Source organism: Calcarisporiella thermophila, assembly GCF_041956535.1.
Source record: "Calcarisporiella thermophila strain CBS 279.70 unplaced genomic scaffold VTP21scaffold_15, whole genome shotgun sequence".
Classification (NCBI taxonomy): Eukaryota; Fungi; Calcarisporiellomycota; class Calcarisporiellomycetes; order Calcarisporiellales; family Calcarisporiellaceae; genus Calcarisporiella; species Calcarisporiella thermophila.
Genome location: NW_027192205.1, coordinates 471,530 through 493,523, shown reverse-complemented (window position 1 = coordinate 493,523; position 21,994 = coordinate 471,530). Strand labels below are relative to the sequence as shown.

General features: G+C 46.8%; 7 protein-coding genes across 7 annotated transcripts; 3 read left to right on the top strand and 4 right to left on the bottom strand.

Moving 5' to 3' along the window:
• Window positions 1-9: 9 nt before the first annotated feature.
• On the bottom strand, window positions 10-3,472 carry VTP21DRAFT_2799 (uncharacterized protein; the record flags this gene model as incomplete). Its single annotated transcript, XM_069393030.1, has 7 exons — window positions 10-279; window positions 369-543; window positions 608-934; window positions 1,005-1,171; window positions 1,248-2,069; window positions 2,153-2,401; window positions 2,480-3,472. 7 exons carry the CDS (start codon window positions 3,470-3,472, stop codon window positions 10-12), a joined length of 3,003 nt encoding a protein of 1,000 aa, XP_069250047.1.
• A 584-nt stretch (window positions 3,473-4,056) lies between these two features.
• VTP21DRAFT_2798 (uncharacterized protein) lies at window positions 4,057-7,172 on the bottom strand (the record flags this gene model as incomplete). The annotated part of the gene is made up of 8 exons (XM_069393029.1): window positions 4,057-4,163; window positions 4,247-4,896; window positions 4,969-5,135; window positions 5,198-5,794; window positions 5,859-6,083; window positions 6,157-6,405; window positions 6,490-6,693; window positions 6,762-7,172. 8 exons carry the CDS (start codon window positions 7,170-7,172, stop codon window positions 4,057-4,059), a joined length of 2,610 nt encoding a protein of 869 aa, XP_069250046.1.
• Window positions 7,173-7,442: 270 nt separating this feature from the next.
• Window positions 7,443-14,190, bottom strand: VTP21DRAFT_2797 (uncharacterized protein; the record flags this gene model as incomplete). The annotated part of the gene is made up of 18 exons (XM_069393028.1): window positions 7,443-7,597; window positions 7,660-7,720; window positions 7,797-8,258; window positions 8,342-8,814; window positions 8,877-9,210; window positions 9,272-9,360; window positions 9,436-10,398; window positions 10,476-11,358; window positions 11,420-12,079; window positions 12,158-12,354; window positions 12,438-12,794; window positions 12,871-12,931; window positions 13,005-13,184; window positions 13,244-13,358; window positions 13,416-13,576; window positions 13,637-13,726; window positions 13,783-14,081; window positions 14,172-14,190. The coding sequence occupies 18 exons, from the start codon at window positions 14,188-14,190 to the stop codon at window positions 7,443-7,445; spliced, it is 5,559 nt and encodes a 1,852-aa protein (XP_069250045.1).
• A 704-nt stretch (window positions 14,191-14,894) lies between these two features.
• On the top strand, window positions 14,895-16,971 carry VTP21DRAFT_2796 (uncharacterized protein; the record flags this gene model as incomplete). Its single annotated transcript, XM_069393027.1, has 9 exons — window positions 14,895-15,190; window positions 15,249-15,305; window positions 15,382-15,433; window positions 15,489-15,591; window positions 15,653-15,868; window positions 15,936-16,010; window positions 16,079-16,189; window positions 16,270-16,850; window positions 16,921-16,971. The coding sequence occupies 9 exons, from the start codon at window positions 14,895-14,897 to the stop codon at window positions 16,969-16,971; spliced, it is 1,542 nt and encodes a 513-aa protein (XP_069250044.1).
• Window positions 16,972-17,402: 431 nt separating this feature from the next.
• On the top strand, window positions 17,403-19,398 carry VTP21DRAFT_2795 (uncharacterized protein; the record flags this gene model as incomplete). The annotated part of the gene is made up of 7 exons (XM_069393026.1): window positions 17,403-17,524; window positions 17,591-17,723; window positions 17,797-17,938; window positions 18,006-18,503; window positions 18,576-18,721; window positions 18,795-19,058; window positions 19,144-19,398. The coding sequence occupies 7 exons, from the start codon at window positions 17,403-17,405 to the stop codon at window positions 19,396-19,398; spliced, it is 1,560 nt and encodes a 519-aa protein (XP_069250043.1).
• A 392-nt stretch (window positions 19,399-19,790) lies between these two features.
• VTP21DRAFT_2794 (uncharacterized protein) lies at window positions 19,791-20,792 on the top strand (the record flags this gene model as incomplete). Its single annotated transcript, XM_069393025.1, has 4 exons — window positions 19,791-20,046; window positions 20,119-20,211; window positions 20,277-20,464; window positions 20,532-20,792. 4 exons carry the CDS (start codon window positions 19,791-19,793, stop codon window positions 20,790-20,792), a joined length of 798 nt encoding a protein of 265 aa, XP_069250042.1.
• A 742-nt stretch (window positions 20,793-21,534) lies between these two features.
• VTP21DRAFT_2793 (uncharacterized protein) lies at window positions 21,535-21,994 on the bottom strand (the record flags this gene model as incomplete). Its single annotated transcript, XM_069393024.1, has 2 exons — window positions 21,535-21,795; window positions 21,860-21,994. 2 exons carry the CDS (start codon window positions 21,992-21,994, stop codon window positions 21,535-21,537), a joined length of 396 nt encoding a protein of 131 aa, XP_069250041.1.

The window sequence follows — 21,994 nt, the reverse complement described above, 5'->3', positions numbered from 1 at the left end:
GAAATAGGCCTATCTCCAAAAGAGGTTCCATGCGATCAAGTACACACAACTCCCCAAGAATCTGAAAGCCGTCATCCCGGCAATCCCCCATAAAAGTCCCGTCATATAGTAATTGCCAAGAGCGCCCCCGCGTAAAGTACTCTCTTTACCAAAGAGAGGATCAAACTGGTGGCTGGTTATGACCGCGATAAGGATGGCATTACATGCAATCCAAGTCAAAACCAGGTGTGTGCGGAACGAGCGGTAATAATCTTCGCGTTTTGTACGCGCATCCCGACCCTGAATTGAAGGTATATAAGCGTTAAGTCAAATGTTTGACGATGGAGCATTGAGAGAACAGAAAGTATGGGACAATCTTGTGCAATTACCTGGTGAGCATCAGTATGCTTCCGCTTAAGATCAGACAATGCGTCTTCATACATAGCGTTGATGTCTTTCTGCTCTGTTGGCAGTTCCACTTCTACCTCATCCGTTTTTGCCTCGCTTGCGGGAGCAGCAACTCCGAGATCCATACTCACCTGATTATCACCTTTGGTCCCCCAACTATATTCACGACTTGTTAGCCATCGCTAATGAAAAATTAGACTAAAATTAAGCCAACACCTACCTCACGTCATGCGTGTTACAGAAGGCATATATGTTCAAAATATTGATGTAGCTGGGCAATAATAGCATATACTGTAGGAACGATGTGAGCATATGCCACGGATCAAAATAGAGTAGGCCGCTTGCAAAATAGAGCCCATAGGTGGAAGACATTGAGATGACCACGTCACGGAAATCACGATGCTTGAAAGCTTCCTGTAACGAACTGAAGATGCCATCTTCAATGGAGCGCTTGGTGGTCATAATCGTGAGATAGCATGCGGCAAACATCATGTACACCATAATAATAGCAAAGAAGAGCATCGAAAGGGTGAATAGCCATTTCGACCTATATATTTGGAGAAAATAGAGAATCGTGAGTTGCACGAAAATGCGGCACTGTTTATAAGATGGCTAACCCTTGTGGCCTGTTGCCCATAGCAGCTACAAATTGTACTATGATAAGGAAAATATAGAGATACCGCAGCGTTTCAAAAATACGTTGTCCCCAGTTGTTCCCAATGGGGTCTGTCAAGGGGTCGGAAAGGGAAATGCCGACATAGTAGAAGGTTAAATAGAAATTGGCCTACGACAAGATATCAACCCGTTAACGTTAAGAGAGAAAAAAAAAATAAGATCTTGGATAGAATAGGGCGTCTTACCACAGCGAACCAGCTAAATATTAGGCTAACAAGATTATAGATGAATTCTAGATGCAAAAGTAGCTGCCTTCCAATGTTGTGGTTGGTGCGCCAGATATTGGTCAAATGGGTGATGGCATATACTGCCACGAAGAACGATCCATTCAGCCATCTTCGGCGCTGAGAGATGAACTCGGGCACGGCATCGGGCACGTCGGTCTCGCCGAATGCGGTCTTGACATACCGCAGCAGCCAGGAGGAGTTTGGCTTCGCCACTAGCTCGTAGCAGAGAATCCGATCCTCCGCCAGATACATATTGGCGGTAAATATATCTGCATCACATCCATGCTGATACTCGCCCTTGAAATAGGAGTCCAATGGGCCCTTTCCAGTCTTGGAGTCGTTCTGCAAGGCGGTGTAGCGGTAGGCAGAGAACGCCCCCGGAAGAACGCAGATGTAGCCGAAAATCGATTCCAAGGGCTTGTCAAGGATATTAGACATTTTATACTCGAAATTCTGCGCTGCTACCAGCGGGTTTAACAGGTTGATCGAGCCGGGGCCGGTCATCGTGCACACTTCGCCACATGCTCCTCCAACATTAGGGCTGATATCGAAGGCCTTCCAGAGATGATAAATGGACGTGTTACCGGGACGTGTGCCGACATCAAGTAGGACGCACACGTTTGGCTGGATGATAGGGCCGAATGCATTGAAAAACCACCGGTGGGAATTGATTTTCTTCTGATTCTTCTCCTTCAAGCAGAAAATCATCTGCACCGGAACAATGCCCTTGTCCGAACCCTTGAACCTGAGCGAAGGATCCACGGCGATTTGGGACGTGTACTATATATTGCACGTTTGGAAGAGAAACATAAATAAGTAAATAAATTTCATTTCCACTTCAACTTTTCATTTCAGCATTTTACCTCGTAGATATGGGCGGTCACCTCCTTGCCATTCACAATGTTTTTCGCAATCCCATCCTGATAGACTCCCATAGCGGCCAAGACGGACAACACCCGCGGATGACATTTTTTGCGTCCATCGGCTACAATACATACTACTACCTTCTTCCACCCTTCAGGGCCCCAAGTGCGAGACCTCTTACGAGTGCACAAGTGCGCAATGTTCTTCATCACCCCGTGCATTGTCCGACAAAAGAGCACCTCATCCTCCTAAACAACCATAATAAAAAAAGAGTTAGCATGAAAAATGGTCGACTGAGAACACGATAGAATAAGCGTGATGTTTACATTGTACATCGTAATCACAATAAATAGCTCAGTTTCCCGCTCATAGAGCCTTTGCCTAAGTGTGTAGTTGCTCCTGCAAAAATCATTGGGGTCACATGTAGCCGCCGTGTAGCGCATATGCGTGAATTCGTCGTGGTCCCTCTTTCCCACCGCCTGTAATAATTTTGTGGGCACGGGGCAGTCGAGTACCAAATTCCCTCTGACAAGCTGAACCCTTCTTGTTTTTCTCCTGCACGGCCTACGATGGAGACCGCCGGCATAGTTGATGGGTGGAGTGGAAAGCTCTCGAGGAATGATGGCGTGAGGCGGAGGCGGTGCAGGGAAGAGCGTATGCGCGTGGGGTGGAGGGGGTACATATCTACTAGGCATCGGACCAGCTTCAAGCCGCTCGCGTAGATGAGAATCAATGCTCTCGGAGAGGAGTGAGTTATGGTCATCGCCAAAGGGTCCATAGTGTCCATCGTTCATGTCGAGGGTGGTGTGATGGTTTTCGCCCCAATCGTTCATCCCCTTTGGCAAGTGATGGTAGTGGTGATGAAGCGGAGGGGGAGGGGAGCTCAGTTGGTCAATGGGAGGGGGACTCGCCAGGCTCGAAGTGGAGTAAGAGGGAAGCGAGGTGTGCAGAGGGGGAGTGGGGACAAAGGATGAGTTGAGAGATGTCACGCTGTCTCGACTAGTGCCGGATGCGTGGGGCGGAGGCACCGGTACCTGCGTATCGCCCGAATATGATGAGGACAGGTAATTTGTGTCGTCGTTTGCCGCGTCTCTTAATTCTCTCAACACTTGATCGATCGGCTCCACCACATCCTCAAAGTGGACCATGTAGTTGTTCTGGGCTGGGCGCATTGTTTCTGACGCAGGCATCTCGGAGACCGGGGACGTGTGGCCAGTTTGCGCGATCGAGGTCTGGGACGGGGAGGAGGTGGGGTTCGGTGGAGGAGTCCTAAGGAATCTTGCGATATCAAACGGGCGCGAAAGGAGGCGTCTATCCATCGAGTCCCTCTCCGTCGACAGTGTAATTATCCTTTGCTTCTTTTATTATTCTGCTCTTCCACGTTTCCTCTCTCAGAGAAACAAACCTATAGTCTACAGTCGACCGTGGGGTAAAGATGAGGGAGGAAAGGGATGGCCGCGGGAAGCAGTTTTATTGAAATGGCTCGATTGCTCTATCTCAACCGGCCAGCCGGCTAGTAAATTCCTTTGAATCAAACGCTGTACCACCAACTTTTGGGCCAATTTTCAAGACTGCGGAAATTAAGGGGTGGTCGATTGGCCGCAAAATTAGGAAGATCACAGATTTAACCATATCGGGGGATTCGAGGCATAATTTCAAATTGGAGAATGGGAATAAAATTCTAGTAGAATAGAACGCACACTTCAAGATGAAGGAAAGTGGTGAAAAATAGCATGAAATACACGATTATTATGATAGCGTTCCCGCCGCCGGTGTTAATAGAAATATATGGAAGAAAGAGGGAAATAAAAAAAAAAGAAATCAAAATCTAAACTAACTTTTGCCTGACCTATAATGATGGATAAATTTTTTCTTTTTACTAGTACAAAAACAGTTTCCCAGTTTACTGGACTATTCTCGTGACAAGGTAGAAAGTGCTTCCAGCAAAGCGAATGGCTGCAAGACCGACTACACTCCACAGAACGAAAGCAAAGTAGGCAGCAGAGCGTTCTAATAAGCATCAAAGGAAAAAAAAGAAAAATACGTCAGAAACCTGAACATTACGACAAATAACCATGCGCGCTAATCCTTACCGGCTTGATTTCCAAAACTGGTCAATTGAGCAGACGTAATGATCACCACCAAGAGAGCGTTGCTAAGAATCCATGCGACAACAAGGCGTGTTCGGAACCCACGGTAGTAATCTTCTTGCTTGGTCTTTGCATCCCGCTTCTGAGGTGGAGCCTCCACTTTCCTTTGTAATTCGGCCATGGCCAAATCGTAGTCTGCGTTCATATCCTTCTCTTCCGTCGGGATGGCGACTTCAGCAGTGTGCACGCCATTTTCTTTAGTCGATTTCACTACACCCAGGTCAGTTGCCACTGTGTTGTCTCCCTTGGTGCCCCAGGAGATATCATGGGTGTTGCAGAATGCGTAAATGTTTAACACGTTGATATAGGATGGCATCATGAACATATACTGCGCGAACGAAGTAAACATGTGCCAGGCATCGAGGTAGAGCAGCGAAGACACAAAGTACATGAGATAGGTGGCAGCAAACGATATCACGATATCACGGAACGCGCTGTTCTTCAATAAGACCAAGAATTTGGAGAAGCCAGCGCCTTGCGCACTTTCCACCGCGTTCTTAACACCCACATAGGTGATGTAGGCAGAGGCAAAGAGCATGTAGGCCATAATTAATGCGAAGAAGATCATGATGGTGAGGTATGACCATTTGGAACTAGGTGAGGTAAATATCCAATCAAATCATTAGGTGCCTAAGAGGTCAGAGCAATGGCTTCAATCTACATACCCCTGAGGCCTGTTGCCAAGGGCCATCACGAACTGCACCACCAATAGGGTAACATAAACATAAGTGAGAACGAGTTTGATAATGGACGCAATATTCGAGTCGAATGGATGCGGCTCAATATTGATCAGAGACTCCGCAAGCGAATAAAAGGTGAGGAAGAAATTGCCCTATGTAGTAGCGAAAAGTTAGTCTCAGTCTTCCCTGGAACACAAGTTTTAGATGTCACTACCATGCCGAACCAGGCGAACAAAAGAGAGTAGCTTTGATAGATGAACTCCAAGTAAAGCATGAACTTGCGGAATACAGAGTGGCCACTGCGATTCATCTGAGTGCAATGGAAAAGCGCATACACTGCCGCAAAGAAGGATCCGTTCAACCAACGACGACGCTGCGATATAAACTCGGGCACGGCATCGGGTACGTCCGTCTCACCATATGCATTGGAAACATACCGCAATACCCATGCATCATTTTTCTTCGCAACAAGCTCGAAGCACAAAATACGATCCTCTGCGAGATACATGTTTGCCGTAAACACATCGGCATCTCCACCGTGCAGCTGCTCTCCCTTGAAGTAGGAGTCCAGCGGTCCTTTGCCAGTGTGCGGATCATTCTGCAGAGCAATATAGCGGTAGGCAGAAAATGCACCCGGCAGCACGGAAATATAGCCAAACACCGACTCGAGCGGCTTGTCAAGAATATTGGACATCTTGTATTCAAAGTTTTGAGCCGCGACGAGTGGGTTCAGAAGGTTGACGCCTGCGGTACCCGTCATCGCACGGATCTCTCCACAGGCTCCGGCAACATTTGAATTCACATCGAAAGCCTACGGGAGATGGCACAATCTTTGAATATTTCTGCAATTGCTCACGAATAATATAAAGCCTTACCTTCCACAGGTGATAAATAGAGGTGGGGCCGGGCCGAGTACCAACGTCCAAGAGCACACACACATTAGGCTGAATCACCGGGCCAAAAGCATTAAAGAACCAGCGATGGGAATTGATCTTTTTCTGATTTTTTTCCTTCAGACAAAATATAATCTGGACGGGGACAATGCCCTTCTCGGACCCCTTGACCTTCAAATCCGGATCAAGCGAGATTTGTGTGGTGAACTAAAAGAGAAAGAAAAGAAACCGAGTCTGGTCAATACAGGGAACCCACGATGCAATAATGAAATATATTTACTTCGTAAATATGCGCCGAAACAGGCTTGCCGTTGACAACGTTCTTCGCGACACCCTCCTGGTAAACCCCCATTGCTGAGAGGACGTGGAGGGTACGTGGGTGGACTTTGGTTCTTCCATCCGAAACGATGCACACTACTACCTTTTTCCAGCCATCGCGACCCCAGGTCCGAGAACGCTCTCGTGTGCAGAGATGGGCCACATTTTTCATAACGCCGTGCATTGTGCGGCAAAAAAGGATCTCATCCTCCTACAATTGAGAGAAAAAATCGCGTGCTCAATCATGCTGGTCAAGCTAAAGAGCAACAGCCAATAGAGAAAAAAAAAAACATACATTATACATTGTCATAACAATGAAAAGCTCTGTGCTTCGGCCCATTAGGGGCTGTCGCAAAGTAAAGCCCTCCTTCTTGAAGTCATTTGGATCACAGGTGGCCGCAGTATAGCGCATGTGTGTAAATTCTTTTTCATTTTTAAGTGGGATATTTTGCAAATAACGGCTAGGCACGGGGCAATCAAGGACAAGGTTGCCATCAACCTAAGTGATGTGCAATGATGAACCAATAAATCAACGCAAAATTCTCTCTGAATTAATTCAAGACTTACAAGTTTAATTTTCTTGACAGTTCTATGGCGACGGGGCTGGTGTCTCGGGGCGGATCCGTAGTGCATAGTTGGAACATCTACAGCCACATGAGGGGAGCCGGGAGGATAATCCGCGGACATTCCATTGTTATACTGTTGTGGATAATTTACGGCACCATTGCCGTGGCCATTGCCGTAGTTTGGATACGCAGTGGGGGGATATCCTCCAGTAGGAGCCATGTCTTGATGCTGGTAGTTTGTGGGTGAGTAGTCTGGCGATTGCGCAAGTAGGGGATGTTGCATGGGATATTCTGGGCCGGTCATGGTGGGGTATTCGTTTTCAGGCGGGTTCAGGGGCATGGGAGCGCGACCACCCGCCGGATGGGGGGGGCTGAGGGGGTGACGCCTGTCACGATTGGGAGGAGAGTACATCAGGAGAGTAGATGAGGGAAGACGGGAATGTGGAAGAGGATGCAAGGATGAATCAGTTGATGGACTTGGATATCCGGATTAAAGAATGTCTTTGTTATATGAAAAAATAAACGAGCAAGAAACAAGACCATAGAATAATAAAAATAACAGAAACTACACCCATTAAATTTTGAATTCGCGGGTGCTCGTGCACAAACATCTTAATTATTTTTACACAAGCTCACCCAGGGTCCAAAAATAGGTCTCAGAGGCCGCAAGCTGTCTAGCCAGCTAATGATGCTTCGGCCCAAACTTCTCCAGCGCCTTGATGTGCTCGGCAGCCCGCTCCTGACCCCCTACGATCCGCGGGCCTTGCTGTTGCGCGATGCGGAAGGCCCCTATTAGGCTGCCGCTGAGTAAGGCCGAGAAATTAAGGTTTAATGAACCTATTAAAAAGAGCTTAGTGGCTTGGCTGCATATTGCATATTCCTCTTATCACGTAATTAACCTTGTGCACGTTCCGATAAAAGGCATAGTATTTCAAATGCTAAGGTGCGGATGGCTGAGTACTAAAGTAATAAATAAAACAGAGTGAGCGCTTCTGTCTTGTCTTGGCAAAGAGTAATTGGCTCGCGTGGCTCAAACCTTTGTATCCTCTATCCCATCCTTCACAATCCCGACTATCTCCCTAGTGTTTTCCTCATCGAACACCGCCTCATCCGTTCTCTCCGCCACCTTCTTCAGTGCTTCTAGAACTCCGCTCCTTACCATCCATACCCCGTCTTTCATCGCCCCCGCTAGCCTCTGCACCAGCGACAGCAAATGCTCTCGTTGTTGGTCGCTCTTCCGCGTATAACACATCCCAAGCGCCTTCACCACGTTGGTAGTCAGGAGATTAAGGAGGGGCTTCCGCTCTGTATCGTCGGCTTCATCGTCGATATCCATTGTGTCGTCTGAGAGGGAATCGAGAATATCAAACAACAGCGGGGCTGCTTCAGCATAGAGATCATAGGCCGGCGAGGAGAAAGTGTCACCAAAACGAGCGAGGCTGTCGATGGCTTGCCGCTTGTATTTGAGATTTCTCTTCTTACATTCACGAAGAAGTACCTAGAAAAAGTAAACCAGACTTATTAGCTGCACATTCCCCTCTTCCCCCCCCCCCCCTTCCCTCTGCATGATATACCAATTACCTTTCCAACCTCGTTTAGTTTCTCCTGATGGTCCTTGAAATACTCAGGATAAGAGACAGCAACATTGCACAGAGCACTCAGGACGGCCTCTTTCCCCTCCCATACCCTTCCGGACAAATTACTCACTAACATTGGCAATACCCTATCCATATAGGGGGCAATATCCTTCCCAATAATCTCGGCTACATCCGCCAGAGTAACCGCGGCCTGGCGCTTAGTGATCCAAGAGTTAGCATCAAATAGTTCAAAGAGGAAATCCATGATTTCAGCAAGATATAGCTTGATGGATCCAGAAGTAGAAGAGATACTGTCTTCCCAAGCATCCTTCCAGTGGCTTTGAATACTCTCGTTCGCATCGTGCGTCCCGAAAAAGACAAAGGGCAGGAGGGTAGATTGGAAACGTTTAAGTTGATCAGATGCATGCTTGGTCATTTCCAGCACAGTAATTCCGGGAATAGACCTTAACTGCTCATCTTTTTTTATTGAGAAGGCGTTAGCACAAACCAGCCCTGAACCATGGATACGCGGTATCTACCTTCGTTACCAATGTAGATGCCTTTCAAGTGGGCAATGAATCGCTCAATCGATCTATCTCCGCACAAATGCGCCACATAGCCCGCTGCGGTCGCATAGGACTTTCTCACCGCCGGAGAGGTATCAAGAATAGCACCGCTTATTGCTTTGAGGAGCATGTCAGCGGAAGACCGTACAGCTTCCGGCCGACGAATACACACGCTAACGAGGAACCGTGCGCACGCGGCTTTGGAGGGAAGACCTATACCCTTACGGATGACGTTGAGAAGATGGTCGCGCATGGATACCATAGTGCCTTCGTCAACAAGATCAATACAAGACTCGATGCCTTCCATCTATTTATGCAATATCGGGTGAGTATTTTCGAACATAGAGATAGGTTGTAGGAATATTTACAAGAGGAGACATTTTTGCCGCGGTGAGTCTTGAGGTTTCTAGTTGTTCTCTCGATATGTCATAACGTTCCACGTGAAAACTTAAATAATCTAATAGAATGATGGATGTTAAGACACTAGGCCCTATCATCATCGGGCACACTCTGTATCCTCTGGTTAACTTACTCATGATCTGTGGCTCGAAACTCGACATCCCCTCCAACAGCGTGCCAACGATCTCTCCAACCCATGGCCTTAGAACGGTTCCGCCACGTTTGCACAGCTTGATTATCACATTCAAGCTGAACCGCTGCACGTCCTCCGCATCGGACACCAGCCCACGCTTCAGTAAAAACGGGATGACAATCCCAAGCATCCGCTGGCCATCCGCGGGATTCGATACACCCGAGTCCGCAAATCTTACCGTCATGTTGGTGAGCGCGCGACAAGTCTTGAACGCCGCGGTTCGAACGGACTCTTTTTGGTCGTCCAGGGCCCGGAAGCTCATATTCCATAGGTCTTCGAGGTAGGGTTCCAACTGCGACATGGATCTTCCGTGGAGAAGATCCGTGGTTCCGGAGCAGCAAGACTCCCTAACCCTCCACTCCCTCGACCCCATTCCCTCAAGGAGGCCCCGCATAATTGCTTCGAAATGCTCATCGACCGCCTTTTTCGGCTCTTTCACTAGTACCCGCCAAATGTTGGTCATGGCGGCGTTCACTTTAGGGTCTGGATCGTACTGATACCTGTATAGTCGCGGGATTAAATCTGCCAGATAGGGCCGCAGCTCCTCTTCAGCCTGCGCCACGATAGCGGTCACCCCAAATGCGGCACCCGCGCGTGATTGCCAGAGGGCATTGTGATTTGCAAGTTGCATAAACTTAACTACCAGCTCGGGCTGGTTCATGTCGGAGGCCAGTGAGAGGAGGGAGCGATAGGTTGTTAATGAGGAGCCGTCGGGTGCGGAGCCAAGCGTGGAGGCATCGAAGAGTTCGGTGTCAGGAGTAACGCCAGAAAGCGCGGTCGTTTTTCTGTTTGCACGGTCACCGAGAATCCCTGCGAGAGAATCAACCATATGCTTACGGACAGTGGCATCACCCAACTCATACACAAGTCCGATGCCCTTTGAGGCGGCCTCTTGCACAAAGTCTGCGAAATAATAGCCATCATGTTAATGCAGATGTACACTCGTGACTTTCTCGATTCAAAAAAAATGTGTCATTTACCATCCTTATTCCCGAGCAATATTGTAAATGCCTCATGGATTCGGATCAATTCCTTTCGCATTATCGGGTGGGTATCGCACAACCGCACAAGTCCTAACAGCCATACACACACAGCTTTCCTAGAGGCCGGGCTATTCGTAGGCAGCATCTCGTTCAATAGTTTATGCATCACCTCTTCCATCACCTCGTCTCCTTTCTCTCTTCCGACTCTATCAGCAGGATTGGGTGCTCCAGAAACGTCCAGATGGGCTTCCATATTGGAGCATTTCCAACCAGCAGCAACGCAAGCAAGTATCTCCCCCGCTGTAAAGAGTACCTCGACCTGCTTTGAGACGAGGGATGGCAGAGAGTAGATAAGCTCTAATACTTTTGAGGTGAAGGATGAATCGCCGACTGCGATGTGGCCTAGTGCAATGAGAGCATGCTCTTGCACTTTGGAGTCTCTTGCCCTTTTGACCAGCCCTATCAGTGGATCCACTATTCGTTCCCTGTTTGCGTCGCCATCAGGTTGCGGGAGGGGACCATATCGGCCTGCTTCAGCCAACGCAATACAAGCTGCACTGACGAGCATATTCATGCTGGAGCCTAAAAGTTGACTGAATTGTTGGACGATGTTTTCTAATAATTCCCGTGGAACAAACTGCTCATTGGGATAGCGATAGGTGAGGCGACCAATTAAGAAACCCATTGCTAGGGTGGCACCGTGTCGGTGTTCCGTTGCACGGGCGGTAGAAGGGCTAGTAAGGAGGTCGAATAACTCCCGCAGGAGAGCTTCTAAAGCATTGATGCGAGCCGAATTCTGAGGGAGTTGACTGGTAGCAACCAGACCAAGTATATGAGACATAAAATGCCGTGCCTCCTGCTTTGTTGAGTTTAGTCGAGACTAACCGTCAGGAGTATTGATTAGTCTGAGCTGCCACCTCGGATGAAGAATAAAGCTTTACCTTGAACCAGTCCACCTGTCCAAAGTAGCGTTCACACACCCCCTCGGGTCCAAGTGACATCAGCTCTAACAGACACCCTGCAGACACACTTTGTAGAAAATCCCCGGCGTGTTCAGCCATAAGTGCCTTATCAACTAGCTCCAAGAAGCTTTTTATGCCCCCTCCATCCTCCTGCATCCATCTCCTGGCAATCCATAATTTCACATGTGGTCGCGATCGAGGTACCAGCTCCAACCACTCCAGCTCTTCGCGTCTCCTACCGGAACTCTCAATCTCGCCACTTCCAGCGTCCATAAAGGCTCTTGCGTCAGCATTTGCCACGATCAATTTCCATAAGAACACTAAAATGTTCCGCATCACACCCGATTCATATCCCATCACATATTTCCTTCCCATCGATGGGCGTTGTTGTAAGAGCTCCGATATCCGTTCCAATCGAGTGGGGGATTTCGACCGTATCAATGAGACAAGTTCTTCGAAGTTGGGGATGGTCTGCTCGTTGACCACCGCAGGGAAAGAGAGTCCTTCTAATGCTAGCTCGCGAACCTCAAGCTTTTCATCTGCCGAAGCTAATAGACAGAGGTATCGTGCCATAGAATGTGTGAAAGGGAATAAGGAGGTGGCATATTTAACGGCAGAATATCGTGCTTGATGGACGTTCTTTTGAACCAATAAAAGATTAGTCATGAAAAATAGCTATTGGTTGCACGGCATATTGCTCTGGAATTGAACACTTACTTTGTCGATATTATCCTCCAGTATGGATTCCACCTGACTTATGTCTTCTTGGCTAACCTGCTCTGTAAAATCTTTATATACATCTATCATGAGAGAAAGGGCCTCTTGCACAGAGACTCGCACATTGGCAGTTTCGGTCGAGACGGATGAAAAGAGATTCGAGAGAAGAGGAATATCAGTTCGGAACATATCTGGTACTAAAATATTTACAAAAATAAGGGGGCTTAAATCATTGGCTCTATCGAAATAGACAACTATCCACGGTGACCATTTGACATACCTCTCTTGGTAATGAGCCCAATGGCCACATATCCAAACCCTCGTAAAGTCTCGGCGTCATTACCAGTCATCTCCCGCTGTTCCTCAATAAACTTGAGCATTCCTGACACCAGAACGTTGGCAATTGGTCTGATAATCTCGGAATTGGCCATTCGAGCAGACCATTGTACAAAGTGCATCCCTTGGTTTCTGAGTTTTGGTGTAGTTTCCGCGCCATACAGGCAATCGAATGCGACCTGAACCATGGCGGGCATAGTGTTGGTGGCGGTGCGTGATTTTGAAAGATACATTAGAATGCGATGTTTAAGTGGTGGAGAGGCAGGAGTTCTAAAAACCGAAGCCGGAATGGATTGGGCCGCTAAATGTGACCGAAAATGAGAGCGAGGTTAAAGTGAGCATTCAATACAATCCGAAAAAAAAAAATCCTCGTTAACCTTGTGGATTCGGTTTCCCGAAGAGAGAGCCTTGATACAGTTTATACAGTTCTTCCACAGTCTACCCATATAGCATATCCATGTATTTTTGTTAGATATAAAGCAACTACTCTTTTAGAGAGGAAAATAAGAACCTTTTTGTCCTCCAAGTCCGGCTTTTTTAATCGCTTTAAGCCGTCTTCAGCTAAATCTAAAACTTCGTGTGAAGGGTCACAGGCTCCAATAAGAAGGATACAAAAGCGTTTGATTATAACCGAATCGGGAAGATCATCAGGAAGTAGAGAAGAATTGCTGATAAAACGTAGAATTCCAAGCTATCCTTTGAAAGATCAGTAATGTTTAGGGTTTAAGTGAGCTGACACTTTTCACCAACCTTGATTGACCTCAGCTCTTGAATGTTTGTTGTCCAGCTTGCTTTTCCATCATCGGTAATGGATTTGACTGAATTAGGACTCATACCGGACGGTATGTGAGGTTTTTTCTCTGCGCTATTGATAGGGGACATTGAGTTGGTTTCATTTCGGAAGAAATCAATAGGAAAATACCTTGACTCGCCAGGAGTGGACTTTCGTTCTGGAGCAGGCGGATGGTAGAGCATCACCTCAGTAAAGATGCCTAAGAGACACACAGCGTCCTCTGGTTTCTCTGTAAAGTTGTATGGGTCTGGTGAGGGAACAATGGGATCTCGTTTAATTTCTTTTAAAACCTATATAATGGAACGATTATTATTCATATGGACGCCTTCTTTTATGTAATGAGTGTATACCGGAAGCACTATACGAAGCAGAGATGTCTGTTGATGTGCTGGCCGCTCAGCAATATTAGCAACTAATTTTGGAAGATAGTCCAGACGGTCCTATGAATTAACATTAGTTTGCCATCACCATATTTTCGGGAGCAAATGATATATACCTCCACACTTATTCTCTCAAAACCCATCCCCAAGTACATCATTGCCACATTTCCCACCACTGCAGGCATGGTGCTATCGCTTATCAGAGCAACTAATTCTTCAACTGGCAGTTTTACTGCCTGGCGAGATCGAACTCTTTTTCCAATGTGGGATAGAATCTCTAGTGATTTACGTCGTACAGATTCTTCTGGGCGCCTTAGTTCTCGCAACACCGGACAGAGATAAGTACCTAATGCCTTCTCAAATTGTTCATCGGAATCGGCAAGCGCTATTCGTAACTCTACATTGTCGAGCAGTTCTAAAATCCGGTATATAATTCCAAAGAAGCGCATCCAGGAGTTCATAAATACTTTTTCATAAACAAAGTCCATATAAATAAAGACTTTACCTAATATTCTTTCGGCCATTATAATCTAAAATCCGACAGTGAAGTATAATAATAATAAAAAAGGGAGAGTATCTAGAGATAACTAAAAATTCGAGCAATTATATCGGAATCAAAAATTGTGACCGGGGAAGAGTCTTTAGTAATTTCGCTGCACGCGTCAACGACGCGTCAGCTTTCTTGGAAATCCAATTTCTCTCTCAGCGCAAAGTCCAGTGCAATAAATAAGCATTTCCATTTTCGCCGTTATGTCCTCACCTGCCAAAACGGACAAGTATGAAGACATACACGCAACTTTTTGATCTTGAATCCATACATTGAAGATACTAATTTACGCCCTGCGATCTATATTTTTCTAAATTATTACACTACCTCCAAACACCTTCTTCCCTCTAAGCAGGCACATAGCTTCACGGAGTAGATGGCTATCAAAATATTATTAAGCAACTACTTCCATCGACATGTCAACGCAAAAGTAGATGTGTAGTATTGTTGAAAGACTACGTCCATTCTACATATCGTTTCGAGGAGACAATATGTTCTTTCAGATCATCTGATAACCCATCAGCACATGATATAATGCACCCTCCCCATGCCAGTCACTCTACACAATCTAAGCCGCATCATGAATTTAATCTTGTTTTGCCACACTAATCGTCTGACCATTCAGTGTGCAGCACTAAAGAGCAGTATTAAACCCAGGGCCAAGCAAGCGAAAATATGCTCATGTACAAACACCGAATAGACTCTGAAAAGCTTCCTCTTTCCTCTCCCCATTCGAAGCAATTTCATGATTCCAAGATGAGACGCATAGCCTTGTCTTTCCTTATCTTCAGCCTTCTCTTTCTCCTCGCGTTCCCCCAACGAATCTCGTTTGCACGGTTCCATCCCGACGCTCTACAACCCCGGGATAAAGTGACTGGCCTTCCTATGGCTAATGGAGAAGCCGAGCCTGAGAGCTATGCTGGGTATATAAAAGTGCGGGAATGGAAAGCCGAAAATACAACGAATTTTGCCTCATTGTAAGTAATATTGGGTTGTGGGGGCAAAGGTGCATCTGACAATCTCTACTGCATATAGGTTTTACTGGTTCTTTCCTGCTGAAGAACCCAAAAAACAGGACTCTCCTCTCATCATGTACGTGTTTTCATGCTTGGAATCACCCTTAACCGCCTCATTTCGTTAACTCCAACTCTTTTTTTTTGTTGTGCAGATGGCTCCAAGGCGGCCCAGGCTCTTCTTCCATGACTGGCTTGTTTTTAGAGGTATTTCATGGAGTAAGTTATTCTTCAAGCAAAAATTTGACCCGTTTGTATACAGAATGGCCCTTTATGGGTGGACCACAATGTGCTTCTTCACCGTCGTAACAGCACATGGAGCAGGCATTATTCTATGCTATTTATAGATCAGCCTGTGGGAACAGGTACGACTTTGCTATTTTGCAACCTCTCTTCTTCCTTAACTTTAACTACCGTAAAATTTAGGCTACTCATACCTAAATAAATCACTTGGTAGCTTGAACGAAAACTTCACCACGGATTATAAGCACGCTCTCACTGATGATGAATTCGGACAGCCAGAGTACTCTAAAGAGGGGTATGTTATGAACCAAGAGGCGGTCGCCAACGATCTGCTCGTTTTCATGGACAAGTTCTATGAGTTGCATCCAGAACAACGGAGCAGGCCTCTTTATATAACAGGTGGGTCCAGCTCTTCAACCAAGCAAGGGAATGGATGCGGCTAACTCGTAGCTAACACATGGTATAGGCGAGAGCTATGGTGGCAAGTATGTCCCTTCTTTTTCTTATGCTATTCATCGGCGGAATGAGCAGATCAAATCAAGTAAGAAGCTGATTTGCCTTGAATCAACGGCTATGAGGACGACATTGACCCTTCTCTGGAATGAGTAGGTAACGGGCCTCAAGAACACTTGATCCCGCTGGCAGGCCTCGCAGTCGGCAATGGTTTGACCGATCCATTGACGCAAGTGCCGACCCATGGCCCTCATGCTTATTATCTGGGTACCTCCTCGCTCATTCATTGATTCTTCTTGGGTCTATTTTTATTATAATGCTGACCTCCTTTCTTAATTAAACTAAAGGACTCGTTTCCCCCGAACAACGAGATCTAATCCAAAGCCTCACAGACCAGGTAGTTTCGCATATCCAAGCCCAAGACTTCCTCGCGGCACGCAATGCACGCAACAAAATGTTTGGGGTGTTTGCCAACGCGACGGGGAATGTCAACTGGTATGATGTGCGGAGGGTGGATCAAATTAATAAGCGTCCCATGCTTGCCTTTTTGAAAAAGCCTGAAACCCTTCAGCTTCTCCACTTGGAGGGGGGGAAAAAATCCTTTGGATCCGATAACGCTGTAAAGGAGGAGATGCGATTTGATATATGTAAATCCGCTGCCAGGTATGTGGAGCTGCTACTTCAGAGTAATCACTACAAGGTATTGCTCTACCAGGGCGCATTCGACTACCGCGACGGCGTCGCCTCAAATACTGACTGGATCCGTGCCCTGAAGCACGACGGAGCAGAGGAATATAAACGTACTGATGCAGCACGGAAGTTATGGATCGGACCAAACGGAAACCTGGCCGGATACGCGGCAAAAGGTGGGAAATTGGAACGAGTTATCATCCTGTGCGCTGGCCATTATGCACCCTTGGACCAACCGGTATAGGACCATATCATCCATGAGATGTATTCTTTAAAGTTTGATGCTAATATCCATCTATTCTTTATAGGAAAATGCTCTAGATATGATTACCAGATTCATTGAGGGGTATGAATATTAGTGCCAATTCACGACAGTCTATCTATATTTCAACGTCTCGGAGTGTACTGAAGCATGCCTCTCTATTGTATCCATTATTGAATTTACCACTGTCCTGTTGCATTTGAATAAATAAATTACTAGTCGCTTGCACACCTTTTATCAAAAGCAGGATAGGTCTGCTGCTCAAGCACTTAGGAGATTCTCCACAATGCTTTGGCGGGTTCTATTTCGGTTTCTATTTGGTGACACCCGGAGCTTTAATACCTGGTCAAAACCATTCGGCTGACTTCCACTATTCTTTTGGGGCTATCCTTGATATCCAATCGACTGGCACAATTAATTCAACTCTAAATATGCTTGACACTCAAAATACTCCAAAAAAAAAATTCAAGCCCTTTCTTCCTTGGTAGCTTGACGCTCAGTACATTGACATCGCATAAACAAGCGGCCATGCAAGAAAACAAGGAGACAGGAAATCTTCAGTTAGATAAGCAGATTGACGATGAACATGATTTAGGTCTTCTGACAAAAGATTTCGAAGAGCCCATAACCACCAAGCGTGAGCTCTGGGGGTAGCTTATTTTATTTGCTTGCATGCAAATGGATGAATTCTGATCTTGAGCTCATTTCCCTCAAAGATGGTATATGTGCGGATTTGCCAATGAGCCGTTCTACGTCGTGTTTAGCGCGGTGTTTCAAGGAATTATCTTGGAAACTCTCTCAAGTGCTGCTGGAGTCGAGCTGTCTGACGGGAAGACCCCGTGTGATACCGTAATTGGCACCGCTTATTTTCCTTTTTCTCGGACCTCTTAATTCTGATGCTTTTTTGCTCGCGTCATTGTAGACAAAACCGGATTACAAGTGCCTAACTTATTTCGGGAGCGGACTGGTCGACTCTACGTCGTTCGCACTTTATATCACTGTTATATCTTCCATCATTCAATTATTCGTTTACATAAGTCTTGGAGCATTGGCGGACCACGGAAGTACGTATCTCCCATTCTATGGGGCTTGTGTCCATCCTCCTCAACCTCTGTCTCTTCAATGATACAGATTTTCGCAAAAAATTCCTCCTTATTTTTTCGTATCTGGGAGCGGCCTCGCTCGTTCTTTTCCTTGCTGTGCGCTCCCCATCGCTTTATCCACTCGCCGCCGCCCTAACCATAATTAGTGGTGTCTTCTATGGCGCCTCCATTGTCTTCTGGTACGCATTTCTCCCGATCCTGACTCGCCACCATCCCGACGTCGTTTCAGCACGCCGTGAGGGAGAGCTCAGCGAGACCGAAGTGAACGCCATTAGCGATTCAGTTTGCAATAAGATCTCAGGAGTCGGATTTGCCCTGGGATATCTGGGCGGAGTCATTATGCTGTTACTGGCAGCCATTCTGGTCTATGTCACTGGACAAACCATCTACAGTATGCAGATCGCAACTGCTCTAACGGGGGTCTGGTGGGCAGGATTCATGACGTTCACTCTTCTGTGGTTGAAACCCCGGCCGGGACCTCCGCTTCCACGAGACACGAATTTTGTGGTCTATTCATGGAAGAAGAGTACAGTTCATTTTTGAGTTGTGGATGAAAGACTGCATGTCTGACATGTAATGTTTTCATGTCGTTGAATAGCATTCGAAACCTTCAGACACGCCAAGATGTTGTCCGAAACCTTTAAACTGCTCATTACCTGGTTCCTGTTCAGTGATGCTCTCAACACGATCGTGACGATTGCCGTCTTTTTTGGCAAAAAATCCATCGGAATGACTCAGCTTCAGGTAGCTATCTCCTTGATATCTAGCCAATACCGATAGCCATCACCTAATTCTTTTTGATTTCTGTCTTCTTAAGCTCCTTATTGCCGCGCTGGAAATTCCTTTTGTTGCAATGCTTGGCAATTACTTCTGGCTCTTTATCCAGAGGAAAACCAAGCTGCGCACGAAGTCGATGATGATGATCCTCATGTTTCTCTATCTGCTAGTGCCCGTGTACGGGCTGCTTGGGTTCGCGCTGCCCATTGGACTAAAAAGCATCCCCGAGCTATATGTGGTCGCGGGGGTTCATGGGCTTTTGCTGGGCGCCAGCCAGTCGTACATTCGAGTTTTGTTTGCAGAGGTATGGATCCCCCCTCCACTGTTTCGTCTTGAATATGGAAGCTCCTGGCTTGAGCCCCGCATTGACTAATTAGTTTCCTTGCTAGCTGATCCCATCGGGTTATGAAAATGAGTTTTTTGCCCTCTATGAAATCACCGACAAAGGGTCCTCCTGGCTAGGCCCACTCGTCATTGGGGTTATCTCACAAGCGACACACGAGCTACGATATAGCATGATATTCATTTTTGGGATGTTCTTGCTAGCGTTGGTGATCATGTCTCTCGTGAACATGGAGAAAGGGAAGAAGGAGGCCAAGGAGTTCAAATTTTTTCGTGAGGAGAAAAAATCCCGAAACTGTTAGAGGGGAAGGACAAGGCGAAGCGATAGAGCTGGAGCCTCTAATGTCCACCTAGACTGGGCGCCGCTTTTTTATTAATCTATAACACCGAGTCAATGAGTGAGCTCTCTTCGTCTGCTCATGTTCATCACCGCATTTTGTTCTATTAATTGTTTTCTCTTACCTATAACTCGTTTCCGTAATATCTAATTCACCTTTGGTTGTTTTTTTTTCCAATATACCCGATGGTATTTGAACCTAAATCGAGATTATTACGCAGTTGGATAATCAATTTTGCAATTCATGTATCTGAAACCACCTTCACGGTTATATTCGATCCCGAGTCCATATTTATTTGTGTTTTTTTCGAAAAAGTATTGCCATTCATTTTTCTTCAAGCCATAACCAAGAACATAATGACCGCAAACTCCACAACCCCCCTCCTCAATGGTTCCCATGAGGCTCAGGAATCTGGGCGTTACGTCCACCGGCCCGTCCGGACACACTCTCATCACGGTCACGGGGCGCACACTGAGCACCATTTCGAGTCTGCCGAGTTCGTGAAGGACATGATTTTGGGGCTCAGCGATGGACTGACGGTTCCTTTTGCGTTGGCAGCAGGATTATCGAGTCTGGGAAATTCGCGGCTGGTGGTGCTAGGAGGCCTTGCTGGTAATTGGACCGTGATTATTTTGATTTTATTTTTCCTCGGTAAAATGACAATCCGCTCTTGGCATTATGTAGAATTGGTCTCGGGCGCAATCTCAATGGGGTTGGGCGGGTACCTTGCCGCTCGTTCAGAGGCCGAACACTATCGCACCGAGCGGCGCCGCGAAGGTAATGTTTATCCTTATTCCTATAACTTGAAATGTCATGTCGTCAACGCGTCTTAAACACACTAGAGATGGAAGTGGTCGAATGTCCTGCCGATGAGGAAGAGGAAATTGTCGAGATTATGGAGCCTTATGGCCTCGATCGTGTCACCATTCAGCCGATGATTGAGCGCCTCAAAGCGAACCCCGAAAAGTTCGTCGACTTCATGATGAAATTCGAGCTCAATCTCGAGGAGCCCGACCCGGAGCGCTCATGGGTAAACATTGACCATTCATACTGAATGGATCCATTGAGGCATTGACGCCGGTGACTCTATTGTATAGAAATCCGCTATGACGATTGGCCTTAGCTACCTGGTTGGCGGCTTCATCCCTCTTCTCCCCTACTTCTTCATCGTTCGCGCCGACGTTGCGCTTCTTGTGTCCGTCATTGTGACCGGTATCTCTTTGCTCGTGTTCGGCTACATCAAATCCTACTACTTGTCTCCAAAACAGGCTGTGTGGGGCGCGCTTCAGACTCTCCTTGTAGGCGGATTTGCAGCCCTCTGCTCGTATGGACTAGTGAAGGCGATTCCAAGCGAGTAACGGGGTAGGAGTGGGGAGGGGGGGGGGCAGAAGTAGGCGAGATGGAGCTGCCCATGGTATTTATTCAGAAAAGAGTCGAAGTATCATTTACATAATGCTTATTTATTTACGTCCTCAAATAACCTTAAACACCTTCTTTTTTGTTCGATATTGAAGTGATGAGGTGTACACTCCTTTAATGTTGCTAGCCGTATGAGCGGCCTTTTTAGTCTAGATTTTGTAATCGTTTCTATCCTTTTGTCTCTTGCTTCTCTTAAATGCAATTAAAAATAATCCTTGAGCTTCGCTTTCTCTAACCAAACCATGGCAAACGGTACCGGCGAGTCAAAAGAGAGGCCACCTGAACAATGCTCGAGCAAATGGATGCCAGGGAGATACATAATGCCGCCGAATGGCCAAAGTATCCTGTATAGTCTATCCCTTGTAAATAAGTACGGCAGAATGATGTCACAACCACTCGTGTTGTTGGAAGCAGTGGGACAGATCTCGACTCTATCAAACCGAGGGTGACATGAAAAGTGTCGATTTTGAGAAAATTGAGAACAGGCATTGAACTCTATTGAGGCATCTAAGCCTCCGCCCCTCCATCTATAACATTGTACGCTTATCCTTGTGACAGATACAAGTAATAAGCCCCATGGCGACTCAAGTAATCCTTGCCAAGCTGCGAGGGAGGATGAAGAATAGTGGTGACGTACAACGAACACGAAGGTTCTGCTTTTTGCTAACGGGTGCCAGCCGCTCACTCGAGTAGCATGGGGTCATGAACGCCGACAGAAGAGATCAAATAACTCGTTCTCCGAATTCTAGGGATGTCGACTCTCTCGGCAACATAAGAAGCATCCCAATTCCTGAAGCCTAGTGATGCGACGTGATCGGGAGGGAAGGTGACGGAGAAGGTGCCCGAGCCCTGTTCTGGGGTCGTGGCTGCAACCTGTTTGCAGAAGGGATGCATCCCGGCCGGAGCGGTGACCAGAAGCAATAGCGGAGCTCGGGGGGCAACCTAGCCCAAGATGTCATTTCATGATTTCACAAGTAATATACAGATTAGGAGTTGCAAAACTTGCTTTTGCGTGTGAAAGAGGGGCGGCGCGCACCCATTGGCTGGGGCCGGCCGATTCCTTTAGATTCAGATTCCATTTCCACACTACTTGCTCCTCTCTCCCAAAATCTCCTAGATCGAGTCGAGATATTTCCCTCAT